Source organism: Lonchura striata, chromosome 5 (genome assembly GCF_050655825.1).
Source record: "Lonchura striata isolate lonStrDom1 chromosome 5, ASM5065582v1, whole genome shotgun sequence".
NCBI classification, from domain to species: domain Eukaryota; kingdom Metazoa; phylum Chordata; class Aves; order Passeriformes; family Estrildidae; genus Lonchura; species Lonchura striata.
The window spans coordinates 71,403,676-71,421,455 of NC_140707.1; the positions used below are offsets into that span (position 1 = coordinate 71,403,676).

General features: G+C 47.1%; 1 protein-coding gene across 4 annotated transcripts in view; it reads left to right on the forward strand.

The window, feature by feature from the left end:
- FERMT2 (FERM domain containing kindlin 2) overlaps positions 1-17,780 on the forward strand; it is a 50,119-nt gene that overhangs the window by 12,230 nt on the left and 20,109 nt on the right. For all 4 annotated transcript variants that reach the window (XM_021538434.4, XM_021538436.4, XM_021538437.4 and 1 more), the window contains exon 3: positions 7,252-7,485. In XM_021538434.4, the coding sequence (XP_021394109.1) occupies positions 7,252-7,485 (234 nt within the window). The remainder of the gene's footprint in view (positions 1-7,251; positions 7,486-17,780) is intronic.

Below are 17,780 nucleotides of genomic sequence, written 5' to 3' on the forward strand. Positions count from 1 at the left end.
GATGGATGGGAGATTGGGAACAAATTAAGGAATTCTTTGTGAGGGTGGGGAGGCCCTGGCACAGGGTGCCCAGAGCAGCTGTGGCTGTCCCTAGATCCCTGGCAGTGCCCAAGGCCAGGTTGGACAGGGCTTGGAGCAGCCTGGGACAGTGGGAGGTGGCCCTGCCCATGTGGGACTGGATGAGCTTCAATGCCCCTTCCCAGCCAAACATTCTGGGATTCCATGAAAACAGTGGTGGGAGTTGCCCATGGTGGCAGATCCAGGAGAATTTCAGGTACCATTCTGTGTTATCCATGGATAAAATCCCTTCCACTCCCTGCAGAGTGGCTGCTGTAGCCTGTTTCCCATTGCATGTGTCAAATACATGTGGGAGATGTGATTAAAACCCCTCTCAAGTCCCCTTAGCTCTGGGAGCATCAGCTAGTCCTGGCTGCAGCTTTATTACATCAATCTGATGATAATTTTATGGGCTGTTTATCTCCCCATTTCAAAGTATAATTTTGCAAGTGTTGTGACCAGAAGCTGGAGGGATTTTTGTTCCATTTTGAACTTTGCTCTGCAATTAAATCCCTGTTGGGGGTTGGAGGGGACTCTACTCCAATGCACTCCAGAAAGACTCGTGTTTTCCTAAAATTACAGCTTTTGCCCCAGGACAGTGACTGTGTCACCCAGCAAACACCGTGATAAATGCAAATAGCTCTGTTTTTTACATTTTTTTTTGCTCCATAATTATCCTGGAAGGAGTGGCTCTGGCATGTTTAAAGGAATCTTGGTTTCCAGAGGTCAGTGGGAGCAGTGAGGAGGTTGGAGGGAGGGAGCAGTGGGTTCAGCTACACAGATACATGAGTGTTACGCTTCATATATATATTAAAAAAATAAATAACCAATATGAATAAATATTCATAAATATTTTTAAGAAAAATCTTCAGCATCTTTGGACTTTAAGTAACTCTCTTGGCTATTGGGCTGTCCAGGGCCAAGAGTTGGGCTTGATGATCCTTCTTTATCCCAGCCAACTCAGGATTCTCTTTCTCCTTTTCCCTTTTCCCATTTCCCTTTTCCCTTTTCCCTTTTCCCTTTTCCCTTTTCCCTTTTCCCTTTTCTTTCCTTTTTTCTTTTTTTTCCCTGTTCCCCTTCTTCCCCTTTTCCTCCTCTTTATCCTTTCCCATCACTGCTGTCCTGCTCCACGCACCAAATTGCCCTTTTTTATTTTTAATATTTCTGGAAGATTTAGGAATATTTGCCCTCTCCCTGATTTTGTCTGTGCTCTGAGGCTGTGCCTTCCCCTCTCCAGGACACACAGAAAAGAAAAACCCACCAGAGCAACCACACGAGATTCTGTGCAATTAATTTTGTGGTTGGTTTTTTTTCTCTTTTTTTTTTTTTTTCCTCTTTCAGCCTTAAATTTCTCTCCTTCCCAAGTTTTTTTTAATGCTTCCACCTTGTTTTCCATGCCCAGTGAGCATGGCTTGCATCCTGAGGGAGCAGGAGAGGGTATCCCCCATCCCTGAGCTCACCCAGGGCATTCCCAGCTATTTATTGCTGGAAGTCTTTTTTCCTTTCAAGGACTTTTTCTCCTCCTCCAGCTTCCCAAGAGGGGTGTGGATGCAGCCAACACCCAGCCCAGGGCTTGGAGAGCCCCTTGGAGCTGTGAGGGCTGGATTAAGGTGTTATCAGCAGGAATTTGTGTTTAAAAGTGCTTTAATCAGCTGCCTGCACTCAGTGCTTTTTGTCCACATCTGTATTTTTTTCAATTCACTGTGAAGTGTGTATTAATTTTAAAATCCAAAACATCAACGAAAAAAGAAAGTGACCACTTTTATTTTAATTTTCTTATAAAAACCCTTGAGGAGTTTGAGCCCATCTGCACCAAACTCAGTGAAAAGGTGGAAAACTTGGGGGTTGGTTTTGTGTAGATTATCAAATACAAAAATGACTTTTTGCAAGAGGAAATACTTGGCTTGTGAGTTGGTTTCAGTACCTGCACTGTGTCTTGGATACTTATTATATATATATATATATGTGTGTGTGTGTGTGTGTGTGTGTGTATTTATATACAGATATATATGTGTGTGTGGCGTTTATATATGTATATAGTGCATATATTTTTATATGCATTTATTTTGTGTGTTATCTATGATTATATATGCATATAATTCAGTTTTGTCTCTATTTTATATATGCATATATATAGGGTAAATGTTTATATGTATGTTTATATGCATAATATATATTATATATTATATATTATATGTATATAAATATATGTTTAAGCATATATATTTGGTTTTTTAAATTATATCGATAAATTAGAGATAATGGAAAAGCATTTTGCCACCTCAGCTTCCCAAGTGTGCTTAGACCAGAGCAGGGATAATCTGATTAAACCCACCCCTGGGAAGGAGCCAGGGAGAGCTGTGGGGCTCATTCTGCTCCTGTGGAAAAGCCCCCAGTGGGTTTTTGGCTCTGGCATCTTTTGCTCCAGAGGGGGATGGTCCTCTAGGATTGTTCCTGTGGGAATGCTGAAGACTTGAATCCATTTCTCTAAAAGCCATCATTTTTAATTAAGGAATGAGCTGCAACCTCTGTCCTGGCTGCTGCTGCTGCCTCTCTGAAGGTGGAGAGAATTCCAGGGAAAACATCACCAGCTGCAAATCCTCTGTTTCCAAAATTCCACCAAAAATCCGTGCTCCAACCCGAGCAGGCTTGCAGAATTCCTTCTCAACTTTATGCAGGAGCTTTTTAATTTTTTCTATTAATAACCCCCAGTGTTAAGGTGATGGAGGCATTTGCAGGGTCTTGGCTGCCCTATGGATTTAAACCTGGATATGGGTGTGAAAGGGAATCTGGTGATTCCCAGGAAAGCCTCTCCCAGAGGTGGGAGCCACCTCTGCCTTCCAAATACCCATCCAGTGGGATTTAACCATGCACTGGGAAGGGGGGGAAAAAAGAGATTTATTCGGTCGTATCAGAGCTCTGTTGTCCTGAGCAGTGCATGGAAGGAGAGTCCATCTGCAGCAGGGGATATCCCAAAATAACAAGGAAAATACAGTGTTTACACAGTGCTGGAGACTTCTATCCTACTGCCTGGGAGTCCTGAGCTGGCCTGGAGGAGCTGCCAAGTGACAGCAGAGCTTCTGCAGGAAGGAGCTTCAGTCCCTGCTGCAGCAGGAAAGGGACTAAAAAATCATGGACTGGCACAGGGAGAATGTTTGGGAGCAGCCAGGTCCTGGGATCAATGGGATTGTTGGGTTATCCCCTTTTCTGACCCAGAGATGGGGCAACTGAGATGTGCTTTAAAACTTTTATTCCGTTTTCAGTCTCATTAGAAGGGTGAGACAGTACAGATGTTATAATTCACACCATTATAACCAGAAGACAACTATTTCCTAATTATAATACACTATAAGCCTTTCTTGGCCTATCAACCTTTGCCTCACCATGCTGTAGATGCCTTAAAGCCAATCATCTAAAACCACCCCTCATAACTCCTACTACTATACATCTTTCATAATTCTATTTCTCCAAACTACCTAATCTTACTTACAAAACCACCCTTTAAAACTTATTTCTAGTCCCATTTCTCAACCCTGTCTACCCTATTCCATAACATTTCTAAATCAACATTTCTTATCTCAAAGTTTACATACCATGTGAGCTTTCTACCAAACTTCAAAAATGTTCTGCAAATCCATTTCCCACATGGGATAAATGGGATAAACGGGCTGCCAGGAAGGGCTGCCTTGAGTTTCTTTGCCCTTCACCCAGATTTGGCCTTGCTGCTGGAATTCTGATTGTGTTTGTGGGCGACAGCGAGCCCAGAGTGAAAGCACACCCTGTGTGCATCTCAATTCAGACTTATTGCTGCTTGGATTCTAGATTTTAGGGAATTTAGTGGTGGCTGTGGGGATTCAAATCTGCAGTTGTAATTCACGCTGGACGAGCTGGCGGGATGCGACTGCAGCCAGGCGCCGGCGTGGATTGAAAGCTGAGGATGTTTCAGGTTGAAAACACTTTACAGAGCAGCCCTTCACTCCTCCTCTCGCTGTTCTGTCCTCACAGAGCTCTCTGCAGCCGTTTGTGTGATTTAAGATGCCTCTCACATTCCCAGGAGTGTCTGAAAGGCTTTCCAAGGGGAGCAGCTCCGTGGGTTTTGCTGTGCAAAACATCCTGAATGTCCCTCGTCGCTGCCTCTCGGCACAGTTCTGGGAGGCAAATGCAACACCGGGTTCTGCCTGGGGGGGAAAAAAAAAAAATAATAAAAAATCACAGCTGGGTTTGCCAGCCCTCCCAGGCTCCAGAGGTTTGGGTTCAGGCTGCAGGGAAAGGTGGGGGGAGCAGGGTTTATTTTGGAGGCCGGGAAGGAAGAGCTGTGCTTCCCTTTCCCGAGGGTGTTGCTGCTGGCATTGGGCTCCTGGAGCTCCCTGAGCCCAGCCCATGCTCCAGCTGATGCTGACAGCTCCAGCTTCCACATCCCTGCTGCCTTCACCTGGGGGGTTCCTTGTCTGGAAGGGTGGCAGGGATTTCTTGTCACCCTTCCACGTGTGCAGCTCGTTTCATGGAATCCTGGAAGGGTTTGGCTTGGAAGGGAGCTCAAAGCCCATCCAATTCCACCCTCAAGAGCAGGGACACCTTCCACTATCCCAGGCTGCTCCAAGCCCTGTCCAGCCTGGCCTTGGACACTTCCAGGAATCCAGGGGCAGCCTCAGCTGCTCTGGAAACCTGTGCCAGGGCCTCTCCACCCTCCCAGGGAAGAATTCCTTCCCAATATCCCATCCATCCCTGCCCTCTGGCCATTCCTTGTGTCCTGTAACTCCATCCCCTGTAAATTTAGTCTCCATCTTCCTTGTATCTTCATCAGGCACTGGAAGGCCAGAGTTAGATCAACTCAAAGCTGCTTTTCTCCAGGCTGAGCAATGCCAGCTCTCCCAGCTTTTCCTCACAGCAGAGGTGCTCCATCCCTCTGATCATCTTGGTGACCTCCCTCTGGACTCCTCCAGGTCCATCACATTCAGCAGCTCAGAGGAGCTGCTGGATCCACAAACATCTGTGAGATCTGCAACCTGTAGTAAACTTCTAAATCCCAGGTCTGGGATCTCGAAGGTGAATTTGCAGTACTTGGAGATTTACCTGAGCTCTGATGAATGAATGGCCAGCTGATAAATTGATAATAGCTGATAAACATGAATAAGTTGATGAATATGAAGGTGGATAAATATGAAGTGGCCAGTGACTGATGCTAGTGGGTGGGAAGAGCCAGAACTGAATATTCAGCCTTGCCGTGAAGCTCTAACCCCAACAAATCAGTGACTGGTGAATTGGGACTCTGGTGAAGGTTTGTGAACCTTTGATCAGATTTAACCAGGCTGCTGGCATTCCCTGACCTCCAGGGATTGCTCCCAGCAGTCCTGGATGCCTTGCAAAGCATCCAAGGCTCTTGTCAGAGTGTAAAACTCAACTCCACAAAGCAGCTGCTAAACATTTGCTAGCCTCTTTTATATATAACTACCCCGTGGGACAGGCACAGACCTTCCCCTTCCTGCTAGAACCAACAGCTCACTGTTAATTGAAAGTGTTAATTACTCTCAGGCCCAGAGAGCTGTTTTTGTGCTGTGGCCTGAATGGTTAATCAGCAGTGTAAACCCAAATCCCCTTCTGTTAGGCATAAATGTTACTGATTCCAAATGCCTTTGGTTTTTTTCCTCCCCCTGATTTTTGGTGCCAACTCGTTCAGCTTTCAGTAGGGCAGAAGTTGGACTTCATTACCAGAGTCCATTGTAATGATTTCTTGGATTTTTTTCCGGGTAGACAAGGCTTGTGCAAGTTTGCATGCTTTTCTATATTTGGTTTTGTTTAATTTGATTGTACAAAGCTGTTGAAAAGTCCAGCTGAATGTTTCCACTTTCTGCAGAGCTGATTGTGCCATTAAACCAGGAGTTCAAAGGGAAAATCCAGCTCCTGCTGGGTTTTCTCAGTAACCCCGAGCTCCAGATCCTGATTTGAGATAGGGACAGACAAAAGTTCATTTGTCACGTTGCTCTCATCTCAGCTTAATTCAGATGTGGCTTGTGGGGATAATCTTCACTATCACAGGATCAGGGAATATCCTGAGCTGGGAGGAACCACGAGGTCATCCAGTCCACCTCATCAAGAATCCCAGAGTGATGTTGGTGCTGGATTGTGCCCTGCAGTCCCTTTGGCATTGTGTCTGCTGGGACTTCACCTAATCCTGGAAATTCTCCAATCCTCTGGAATTGCTCCTGCCTTTCTGGCTGGTGCCCTGTGGTGCTGAAGGATGGAGACAGGACCTGTTGGAATAAATGTCAGCTGCTGGTTTTAATTGGGGTTAAACATGTGTTTCATGGTGGAAATCCAGGATCACAGAGGGATCTGGAGCTGAAAACTTAATTATTCTATTACTAAATAAATTACTATATTGTATATCATTCCATTCTCTTTTCCCTGTGTGGTGGAAGGACATGGCACTGTTACTGGTTGTCAGAGTGGAAAATGCTCTGCAGGAATGGCAGGGCCAGGTGTTAGTGAAAAATATTCCGGGTGTTAGGGAAAATATTGCACAGAGTTTGTCTTTTGGAGTTATCACCACACTTTGGTTCCCCAAATGCTTCCCAACCTGAAGGTGGCCTCCAAAAACCCCATGGTTACATCCCTGCTGGAAGGAGATGTGGCTGTTGAGTTTTCTTGGTCATTTGGGAGGCAACTTTTCATTTCAGTTGGGAATTTTCAGGGGTTTTTTTTTGTGGAAACTGAAGGTCCTGTTGAATTCTCCTTGCAAACCTCCTCCTGGTTCTGTTTTCCACGTGTGCCGAGGTGGTTGGGCTCACCTTTGGATAGCACGGGTGTCCTGGATGGTGGGAAAAACCCCAAGAATTGATAGTTAACCCCAAGAATTGATAGTTAACCCCAAAAACTGTGCCAAATCCTTGCTGGGGGAGGTGTTGGGTTACTCGTGATCCCTTGGCTTCGTGTTCCAGGCAGGATCACTGCTGGGCTGGTGATCACGGGATACATCGAGCTCATCTTTATTCCCTTGGATCCTTCCCTGCTTTTACATCCCATCAAAACAGTGTTGAATACAAGCAATTACTTGTATCCAGAAAGGGCTGTTGGAGTTTTTTTGGATCCACAGTTCCTTTTCAGCTGAGCACATTTTAAAACTTCTCTTGTTCTCCCAAGGCTCCTTGTTGGTGCCGCTTTTAACTGGGGGTGAAAATGGGTTTTTTGTTGTAGATGTCAAGAAGGACTGGTCGGATCACGCGCTGTGGTGGGAAAAGAAGAAAACTTGGCTCCTGAAAACTCACTGGACGTTGGATAAATACGGGATCCAGGCGGATGCCAAGCTCCAGTTCACCCCTCAGCACAAGCTGCTGCGCCTGCAGCTGCCCAACATGAAGTACGTCAAGGTCAAAGTCAACTTCTCCGACAGGGTCTTCAAGGCTGTTTCTGACATCTGCAAAACCTTCAGTAAGTGCTGAAAAACCTCCCCCTGCAGAGCTTCCCGCTCGGCTTGGCTCCTGCCTGTCCTCTGCTGCACCTGCTTGTCCTGTAAATGTGATAAATCCTTGGTGTCTTCTGGCTTTGAACACCCAGGAGTGGCTTGGATGTCAAACACCCCCGATGTCCTTTCTTTTTCCCTTCCAGATCTACTCTTTTGTGTGTAAATACTTCAATAACAGGACCAATTGAGACGAAAATTGGAGAATTCAGCATTTTTTTGTGCTGAATTCTCTTCCACAGCAGGGCTGTTCTCAGGTTTGTCACAGGCGAGGCGGTACCAGCCCTGCTTGATATTCAGACTGGTTGGGATTTTCTTTTTTCCCCCCTACAAATTTATGTGCTGGATGAAAAGCAAACCCTGAAATGGGAAATCTGCCAGCCCTGTGGGTTGTCTTCTAGTGAGAAATGTTATTAGAGATTAAGTGGTGATGCTGCTCTGTAAAACTGTCTGGTGGAGGGAAGGTCTTGCTGTCTCCTCTTCACCCTCGTTTCCTGGTGGAGGAGCAGCCCTTGAGAAAGGAGGAATCATTCCCTACCAGGTATAATTTTTTAACCCATCATCACAAATTCCTCATCCCAAAACTCAAATGTTTCTTCCTGCCCACCAAAAAAAACTCCAACGAGGAGATGGCAACTCCACCTCGAGGAACTCCAGGAATTCGGAATTCTCCCCTCCCAAAAGAGCCTGCAACCCATCCTCAGCTGTAGCAAATCTATTCCTGCTCTCAGAAGGAGCTGAGGTTAAACTTGGCTGACCCAGTTGTTTGGGGAGGCAGGAGGAGCTCATCCCTATGTGCAGTGTCCATGATTTGGTTGGTATTTTTAGCTGGTTACAGATCTTTGCCGATGCTTTCCTGTTTTGTCGGGGTTTTTTAAAAACGTAAATATTGGGCAATTTCTCCTTAAAATAGAAAAGGCTTAGGCAGTGTTATTTCAGAGTGGATTTTGCTCCCCTCACCCCCGTGTCCCACTGGCATTTGGGATGTCGTGCTAGACAGGGAGGCTGATGAATCTCTCCAGCAGTGACTCAACTCAGGAAGTTCTGATATGTTCATCACGGGACAGGAGATCTGTCACTGATGCTGTCAGCATCTTACACGGGCCTGAAGCAGCCTTTTCTTCCAACTGCAGAGCTTTTGGTGTATTTATGACCAAACCAGCAGAATAATCCTGATATTTAAGGGGTTGGGAGGGGGGGAAAGCCAGTGGGATAGCAGAGGTTGGAGCTGTGAGCAGGCAGCAGGGACACATCCATCAAAGGTGGTGCTGACCTTCCCTTCTGCAGCATTTGAAGTACTAAAAAGGAGAATTTTGGGGAAGCAGGGCTTTTACTGGAAATTTCACTTTCCTTTGAGTGCCTCTCAGCAGTCTGAGCTGTTTGAGGACAGACACAAACTGCAGTGATTAAGTTGTTTAGCCCTTCCAGTTGTGTTTACTGGGAGCCAGATGTTCAGCAGAGCTACTGGGAAGATGATACATGAGCTTGGCATCAGCTTGAGGCAAGAGGGATTGGGATGTGGGGATGCAAAAGTGCTGGACTTGGAGGGGCTGGGATGCTCTTCCCAGAACCACAGAGGTATAAACACAAATGATGTACAAATACATTTTATATAATTGTTTAAATGCACCTATAGATGTTGAAATGCCACTATTTATAGATGTCATATCTAATGTGTTTTAACATTTATATACTTAATATATATATAATATAAAAGTGTATATTATACATTAATGTAAAAAACCTTTTTATTTATTTATTTATTTATTACATATTAAGATTAAAATCGTTGCCCAGAGAAGCTGTGGCTGTCCCATCCCTGGAAGTGTCCAAGGCCAGGCTGGACAGACCTTGGAGCACCCTGGAATAGTAGAAAGTGTTGGATCTTTAAGGTCCCTTCCAACCCCAACTATTCTGTGATTTTGTGATTCTGTGATTCTCCTTTTTCCCTCCCCATTTGTGTTTTCCTGCTCCTTTTTTCTCCATTGCCTTTCCCTGCCCTCCTCAGCATCCCTGCTCAGAGCTCTCATGTTCCATCTTAATCAAGCTAATTGCCTCTCCAAGGAAAACTGAGCAGATATTTCAAGGTGGAAGGGAATGTGATCCCAGCATTGTCCTTGTTTCTGAAATCCCTTGATTTCTGAGCTCCAGGGAACTTTGGACAGAGCTGTGCCTGGGAGTTGCTCATACTTCGGCTGTACCTGTTTGCTGTCGCTGCTCCTGGATCATTTAATTACACACCTCAGTAATTGAGGTAATTCCTGATGTTCTCAGGACTCTGGCTGGTTGCATTTATAAAATCCTCGCTGCACAAGCAGGAACAGCCCTGGATGAATTATTTAGATCTGTCCTTTGCTTCTGTTCCCTTTGAATGGTTACCCAGAGGTGTGACCCTTGCAGAGTGTGGTTGATTATTTTGAACAGAAGTCTTTGTTCTCTTGTGCAGAGAGAAGTTCTTCCAAAGGGCAGCTCCCCGGGGCTCCCAGGAGGTGCCTGTGGGAAGATGCTGGAGCCACTCACACATCCCTCACTTTCCTGGAGGTCGTGTGAAGCTGGAAAAAAACCCAATCTCATTCCCAGTGCTGCAGCCCCTTGATTCCCAGAGCAGCCACTCAGGAGGGTTAAAGGCAGGGATTGACCCTGGCAGGCACGAGGAGAGGAGTGGGCAGTGCATGGATGGGCAGTCCTCGTCCAAAGGGTGGCCTGGAATCCTGGAATCCTGCCCAGGAGCAGCTGCTGGCAGGCAGCTCCAGCTTGAAGGGCCAGCTTTGATCTGCAATTGAAGACCAGAGAAAGAGAAAGTAAAACTTCCCTTTTTTTACCCTAAGCAGCAGGGATTTGTGCTTCCTGCCTGGCTGGCAGTGGGACACGGGGGTTGGGATGGAATGCTCTCATCATCCCACTGGGAGATAATTCCACCCAGAAAAGTGCCCATCAAGTATCCAACTGCAAATTTAATGGGCTGTGATGCCTTAAGAAGGCTGCCCTAGAGCAGAAGCTGGATGGGATTAAAGAATAAAGCAGGGATTTATTCAAGGATCTCCTCCATGGATCCACCTTGGGCAGCACCAGAGCCCAGCCAGGGCTGCACCCAAATGACCCAAAATGGTCCCAAAATGCACGAGCGCTCCTGGGGCTCTCCCTGGGATCAGTTCTGCTCCATTGGCACCTTGGAGTTCATTGTCCCATTCCAGCTCCAGCCCATCAGTCCCACCCTGCTGGTTTTTCTCTCTCCAGCCCACGCTGTTTGTGCTCCTGGGCTGAGGTTTGGATCATTTGTCCTTGGTGCCCAGCTGGAGCAGGAATTGTTTTGTGTCCCTGCTCTGTGCACAGAGCTCAGCATCCCCTCATATGAAGCCCAGACCCACACACTAAAGCAGCACAGAATGGGAAAATATAAAATCTGAACCTAAGGTGTCAGCTGCACTCAGCATTTTATTGGTGTAAGTGGGAATATCCTCATTGAAAGTGGGATTTGGGGAGGTAGGAGATGCTCATCCAACATAACAAATGGAAAAATCCTCTTTCCTTTTGTGAACAGGAAGGAATTCTCTACTGTGAGGGCAGTTAGGCACAGGATGCCCAGAGAAGCTGTGGCTGCCCCTGGAAATGTCCAAGGCCAGGTTGGACAGGGCTTGGAGCTTCCTGGGATAGTGGAAGGTGTCCCTGCCATGGCAGGGAACTGGATGATCTTTAAGGTCTTCTGGGATTCTGGGATGGCTTCACTTGATTCCAGCCCAGTGGATGTCTTACAGCTGCTTCCTTCCAGCATTTTGCCTGTATTTTTTTCCATGTATCCCAGGAGCTCCAAGGGACTCCAGGCAGGCTCTGCTGCTGCTCTGTGGGCACGTGGGACAGGAAAAGCAAACAGCAAGATGAAACAGTGAGAGATTTTTCCCAGGCCTCGGCGTTTCCTGCCCCAGCAATGCTCCTTCTCCTGGGGACACGACTTATGTTGGAGCTGCAGGGTGAGGGGAGATGCTGTGACAGCAGAAAAGCTCCAGTCCCTCTCCTCTTCTCCTGGCTGTGAAGATCTGGGACCTCTGCTGCCCTCCAGCCTGAGAGGAGCAGGGAAAATTCTGGTTGATGTTCATGGGAGCACAGAGAGAACAACTCAGTGCCAGAGCTGGGAGGAGGAAGCTCTGGGAGGAAACACTCCAAAATTCATGACCAATCCCTCCCTGCCCACCCTGAGGCTGTGTAAGACAGAGAAATTCCCTTCAGGCTCTTTTATTTCCCCAGAGTCTGGTGGAGCCTCACAGCCAGCTCCTGCCTCATAATCTGTGTGAATTAGTCACCTGTTTTGGAAAACAGTCTGGGGAGCATCCTGTGCCCAGCTGGGGCATTTCCATGGCCACATTCCATCTTGCTCTGGTCTCCAGCTCCCCTTCTAGCACAGGGTGAGGGTGGTCTCATCCTGAGGAGCTCGTGGAGCTGGGGGTGCAGAGGGCCCCATGAGGGTGATGAGCTGCTTCCCGTTGTCCCAAAAATAAGGAGGTTCCCAAGGCTCGGCGAGTGGTGGGAGGGTGCCAGCCAACCTTCCCTGCCTCAGCCTCCAGCCACCAAATGCAACCTGAGCCGAGCTGGCAGTGGCACTTGGTGGCAGTGGCATTTGGGAGTGGCAGGATGCCAGCCCAGGGAAGGTGACACCATCCCCGTGCCAAATGTGACCTTACAGGTTTTTTTTTTTGCCTTTTCCAAACACTCCCCGCTCCAGGACAGAACGTCCTCTGACTCCTGAAGTATTTGCAATATTTCCACGCCCTCCGTTGCCAAAAAGACTTCTATAAAAAGCCACTGTTTGTTGTTTTTTGGGGTTTTTTTTTTTTTTTGTTGTTGTTGTTTTTGGGTTTTTCTGCAAAGCTGAAACCCTTTGGTGGACAATGTGCAGCGTTCCCAGGGCTCTGTGACAGGCACGTGGAGCTGCATCCCTGGCCCAATTGCTTTCCAGGAGGCAAAGCTGCCTGGAGTTTGTGGAATCACAGAATATCCTGATTGGAAGGGACCCACAAGGATCATCAAGTCCAACTCCTGGCCCTGCAGAGGACAAGAATCCCACCATCCCTGGCCATTGCCAGCCTCCAAAACTTTCTTTTCTTCCTTCACACCCTGCTGGTAAATAAAGGAGCGTTTTCCCTAAAATCATGGAGTCCTGGTAGATGCACGTGAGCATCTCAGGGGGAATTTGGGGAGCAGCACCAGCATTCAGGAGGAATTTCTTCATGGAAAGGGTGGTCAGGCCTTGGAAGGGTCTGCCCAGGGATGTGGTGGATTCCCCATCCCTGGAGGTGTCCAGGGAAGGACTGGACATGGGCTGGGTGACAAGGTGGGGATGATTCACAGGTTGGACTCGATGATCCTGGATGTCTTTTTCCAACCTGAGTGCCTCTGGGATATGGGGATGGAGGCTGTGGATGATCAGGAGGATGCTCGGGGATGATGGAGGCGGTGAAACCCCGAGGATGGATCTGCTGCCTTTCCCTGCCACGAGCAGAGAGCTTTGGCAGTGGCACAGCAATTTCTAAATATGTCCAGGGAATGGGTGTGGAAGGAAATCTTCCCATTTCGAGAGCTGGCCAAACTGCAACGTCCTCAGCTTTTCAACTGCAGGGCCCAAGTGCTGGCTGCCAGCTGCGGCGCTTTCCCCTTTTATTGCCTGCCCGAGCTCAGCTGTCAGACCAGCCCCAGGAACTGGGGTCAGGGAAATAACCAGATTTAATTACAGAGTGTCTGAGATGGGAGAAAAAAAAAATAATCCTTTCCATTTCCCCCCCCCGTCCCCACCCCAGTGGTGTTCTGCGTGTGGAGGAGCATCAGGTTTTATGTCACCGTGTGAGTCAGTGAATTTTTTCTTCCTTACTCTGCTGTTGACAGAGACTCTTTAAATAGAATTCCATCCTGAAGACATTAGGACACGCTGGCCAAGCCTTCCTTGGAATTAGTTGCATTGCTCTTTATGGGCCAGTGCAGAGGGAATGGTGTAAGTGGATTGTTTTTCTCTTGTTTGTGGGATTAAATTAATGGAGTTTAATTGGACTCGAGATGCAGTTCAGCCACTTCAGGGGCAAGGCTTGCAGTGCTGCCTGTGCTCCAGGAAGCACCCAGATAACAGGAGCCTGGGGATTTCGTCCCACTTATGGAAAAAAACATCCAAACATTCAAGTGTTTGTTGACTCTGCCTCTCCAATGGCTCTTTTTGTTGGCCTTGCAGTAATGCTTGGCTCCATCACCGCTGCCTGCATCCTCCTCCTCCTCCTTTTCCTCCTCCTCCTGGGTCTCTCTGGGCTGATCAGCTCTGGGAACCCCTGGCACAAACACTCACACCCCTCCAAACCCCAGTGACCCCATTTTTGGGTGGTTTTGCACATCATTGCTCCCTTGGCATATCCATAAGTCAACAGGCACTTGGATTTTCCACCCACAGTTTGGGAAGGCTCCAGCAAAACCTCTGCCAGGGGCAGCTCCAGCTGATTCCACACCCATAGCACTCCTTGGGCATCTCCAGAGGCTTTGTGGGATGTCCTGAGAGAGCTGCAGGGCCCCAGGCAGTGAGTGGAGAGCTTGGCTTTTGCCCAGATAAATATTTAAGTTCCTGGGCATCTGAAGAACCCATGATAAAATGTACTGAATGTACAAACCCAGTACAAACCATGTGCTGGGGGGAGAGGACCTGCTCCATCAGATACTGCCCCGTGTCCAACAGCCACAGCCTTATCTCCAGACACTCCTCATCTTATGTAAGTTCCTTTTTTAGTTTCTTTTTGTTTTTTTTGGTTTTTTTTTCCCCTTCTGGTCTGTTTTGCAGAACTTTATCTCGAGAGAATTTATGCCGCAGATAAGTCGGATGCTTCATTCTGTAAACTTACACTGTGAAAACCAACCACAGAATTTACTCATTCCTAGAAAAAAAATCGCCTTTATTTTTGGTTTTAAGTCTGAAATGGAAGAAAAATGAGGTTGGAGGTTTCATTTTTCTACGACTCATCCGAGTGATGCACAAAGGCTGTAATTTTTATGAGTCACTGGTTGGAGGGAGCAGTGATGGAGTGCAGAGAAATCCCACTTCCCAGAGATATCCCACTTTAAACCACATTTCCTGAAGGAGGGTGGCTGGATCAGCACTAAAGAGAGGATTTCCCCTCAGTGCTGTCTGTGCTGCAAGTAAATTGATGGAGTTTTTACGTTCAGGAATTAAGGAGGTGAAGCAGCCCTCTGGCCTTTAGGGGAGCCAGAAACGGGGAAGGAAATTGGATGCTGGAAGCTTCTTTGCAACACTAATTTTCTTTTACATCAAAAATTTCTTTGTGTCTCAGATTATTATCTGTATTTATGAAAACTGAAGAGTGAAAGTAGGGCGATTTCCAATAATTTCAGTTTTGGGGGAAGTTGGTCCATTTTTAACCCTCCCAGTCAATGATGTCACGTTCTATATGTGGGTGATGTAAGAAAACCATAAATCTGATTTTTTGTGGGAATAGGAGCCCCTGGATCCCTGGAAGTGCCCAAGGCCAGGCTGGACAGGGCTTGGAGCAGCCTGGGACAGTGGAAGGTGTGGCAGGCTTGGAATGAGATGAGCTTTAAGGTCCTTTCCAACCTAAATCCTTCTGGGATCCCCAGCACAACACACCTGGGTGGATAAAGGTGCAGCAGCTGCAAGACTTACTTGGAGGGTTTAGTGCAAAAGAGCATAAAATGGGAATTTTACACTGTGTAAGGAAGATTTTTTTTTTTTTTTAAGTCAGTTTGCAGGGTGCAAATGGTGCTTTGGGAAGGAAGAGGGTTTAATCCCAGTTCTGGAGTTTGTCTTAAATGGGAGATAAATGGGCACAGCTGGGCTGGATGAGAAATGAGGGATTATGCTGGAAAAAAAGGCCAAGGACTTGTGTTCAGGCACAGGCAGGATCTTGCAGACAAATGCAAGAGAAGATGCTGCAGGCAGCAAAATGGCTTCATTCAAGAGTTGGGAAAATTTGGAGATCAAAGCCACCTCTCAGATGATATTTTTGAGCTCCAAGCCTCTTCATTCCAGCTCAGGCCTTTCTGTCTCAATCCCAGAAGGGTGTAGGTTGGCAAGGATGTTAAATCTCAGCCAGTCCCACCCCTGCCATGGCAGGGGCACCTTCCACCATGCTCCAACCTGGCCTTGGGCGCTTCCAGGGATCCAGGGGCAGCCACAGCTGCTCTGGGCACCCTGTGCCAGGGCATCTCCACCCTCACAGCCAGGAATTCCTTCCCAAAATCCCATTTAAGTCTTCAGTTAGAAGCCATTCCCTCAGCTGCCTTGGTGGGTTTGTAAAGTGCTGGAGTCAGTGGATGGATGCAGTTGGGAGGAATTTGCCACTCATCCATGGGATCCCTGCTGGCATCCCGAGGATGTGCTGCCTGCTCCATCCCTTGCAGCCATGTGCTGCTCCAAGCAGCTGCCCAAACTTGCCCTGCATCCTTCCTATCCAGCCAGGAGCATCAGGAACAACTGAGGGGCTATAAAAAGTCTCTTTGCTATCAGATGGTCAAGCCCTGGGATGATTCCAGGATTGCTTCCAGAATCCGAGCCTGGCCCGGAGCCTCCCTGAGTGCTCCCAGCTGAGAGTTGCTAATGCACCATAAATAAACCTCAGAGCCTCAACCTTGCTCCAAAATACCAGGGGAACTCCTCGATTTAGGCTGTGCTGCCTCTTGTCCCCTGCCTGGGGGCTGGTTGTCCCAGCAGATTCCTGCTCCCTGAGGTCAGCTGGCTGGGATAAATGGGAATGCGTGGAGCGGGCTGCGCTCAGCTCCGGGTGCTTATTGCTAGAAATGGTCAAAAGGTTGGGCAGGGAAAATGGAAGGGTGGGGGCAGGGATGGGGTTTAGTGGGATGATGTGTGTGGATTGGGAATAAATCATTACGTTAAAGCTGAAATTGGAGAAAGGTTATATATCAAAAGGAATAAAATAGGTAAATAATATAGGAATAAATATCTCTACATACAGGAATAAAACTGTAAGTTCAAAAAGTTTGTATCTAAAATATAAATAGATAAAAATCAATATATTTTCAATCTATTTTTTAGAGATTTAAAATCCATATAGATACCTAAATCTATATACTTTTAGCCTGGAAGAGTTCAAGGCCAGATTGGACAAGACTTGGAGCAACCTGGGATAGTGGAAGGTGTCCCTGCCTATGGCAGGGGGTGGAACAATGTGGACTTTAAGGTTCTATCCAACCCAAACCATTCTGGGATTCAATTATATGATTGAAATAAATATATAGAAATAAAAATAAAGCTTAAAATTAATTATGCTTTCTAAAAATACATATATATCAATATATCTACGCATATATAAATATATAAATATTGTATGTAAGTAACTACAAGAATATAAATAAAGATAAAACTTAAAGCTAGAAAATGGGATGGGACACCTACAATATAAAAGACAGTTAAATCCAGAAGTGTGCAGCCTCTGGATTCAGGAATGCCAGGGCTAGTGGGATCCACCCCTGAGAATCACCCGGACGGGGCATGATCCCAGTGTGGGATTTCCAGCAGGTTTGCAGGAAGTGTGGGTGGGCAGTGTGGGGCTGTGTCACCTGCTGGGGACCAAATTCCACTGCTAATTACTGTGGCAGGCACATTCTTCTCTCTCTCAGGATGTTTTCATAGAAGAACACAGAGGGAAGAAAGAGAAAACAATTTCTATTTCTGCTCCTTGTTTTTCCCATGTGGAATGTGCTTGGAGAATTGTTTCCCTGGGGTGATTGCTTGGTTGGATTCTGGTGAGGATTGTTTGAGCCTGGTGGCCAATCCAACCCACCTGGGGCTGGGCTCTGGAGAGAGTCAGATATGGTAGTTAGAGAAAGCAAATTTGTAGTTTTAGTATCTCCTTTAAATAGTATATTGATGTATTATGGCATAGTTATAATAAAGAAATCATTCAGCCTTCTGAGCTGGAGTCAGACATCAGCATTTCTTCCCACCAAGGTCACCTGCATTTACAATAAATTATAATCCTGGGAGTGCTCAGGGAGCTCCCACTGCTGCCAGCACGTGGTGAGATCCCAGCCCTGGGACTTCTCCTGGCTGGGAGAATGGCTGGCTGTGTCCTTGGGTGGGAAGCACAGCCTGGCTGCAGCCAGCTCCTGGCTCCTGATCTCTCCTGCTGCTTTCCTTAGGGCATTCCAAAGGGAAAGCTCTGCTGAGCATCTTGGGGTGATAGGCACAAAAACCAGAGCAAGAAACAACACAGGAGCTTCAGCATGGACAGCCAGCTGCAGAGGA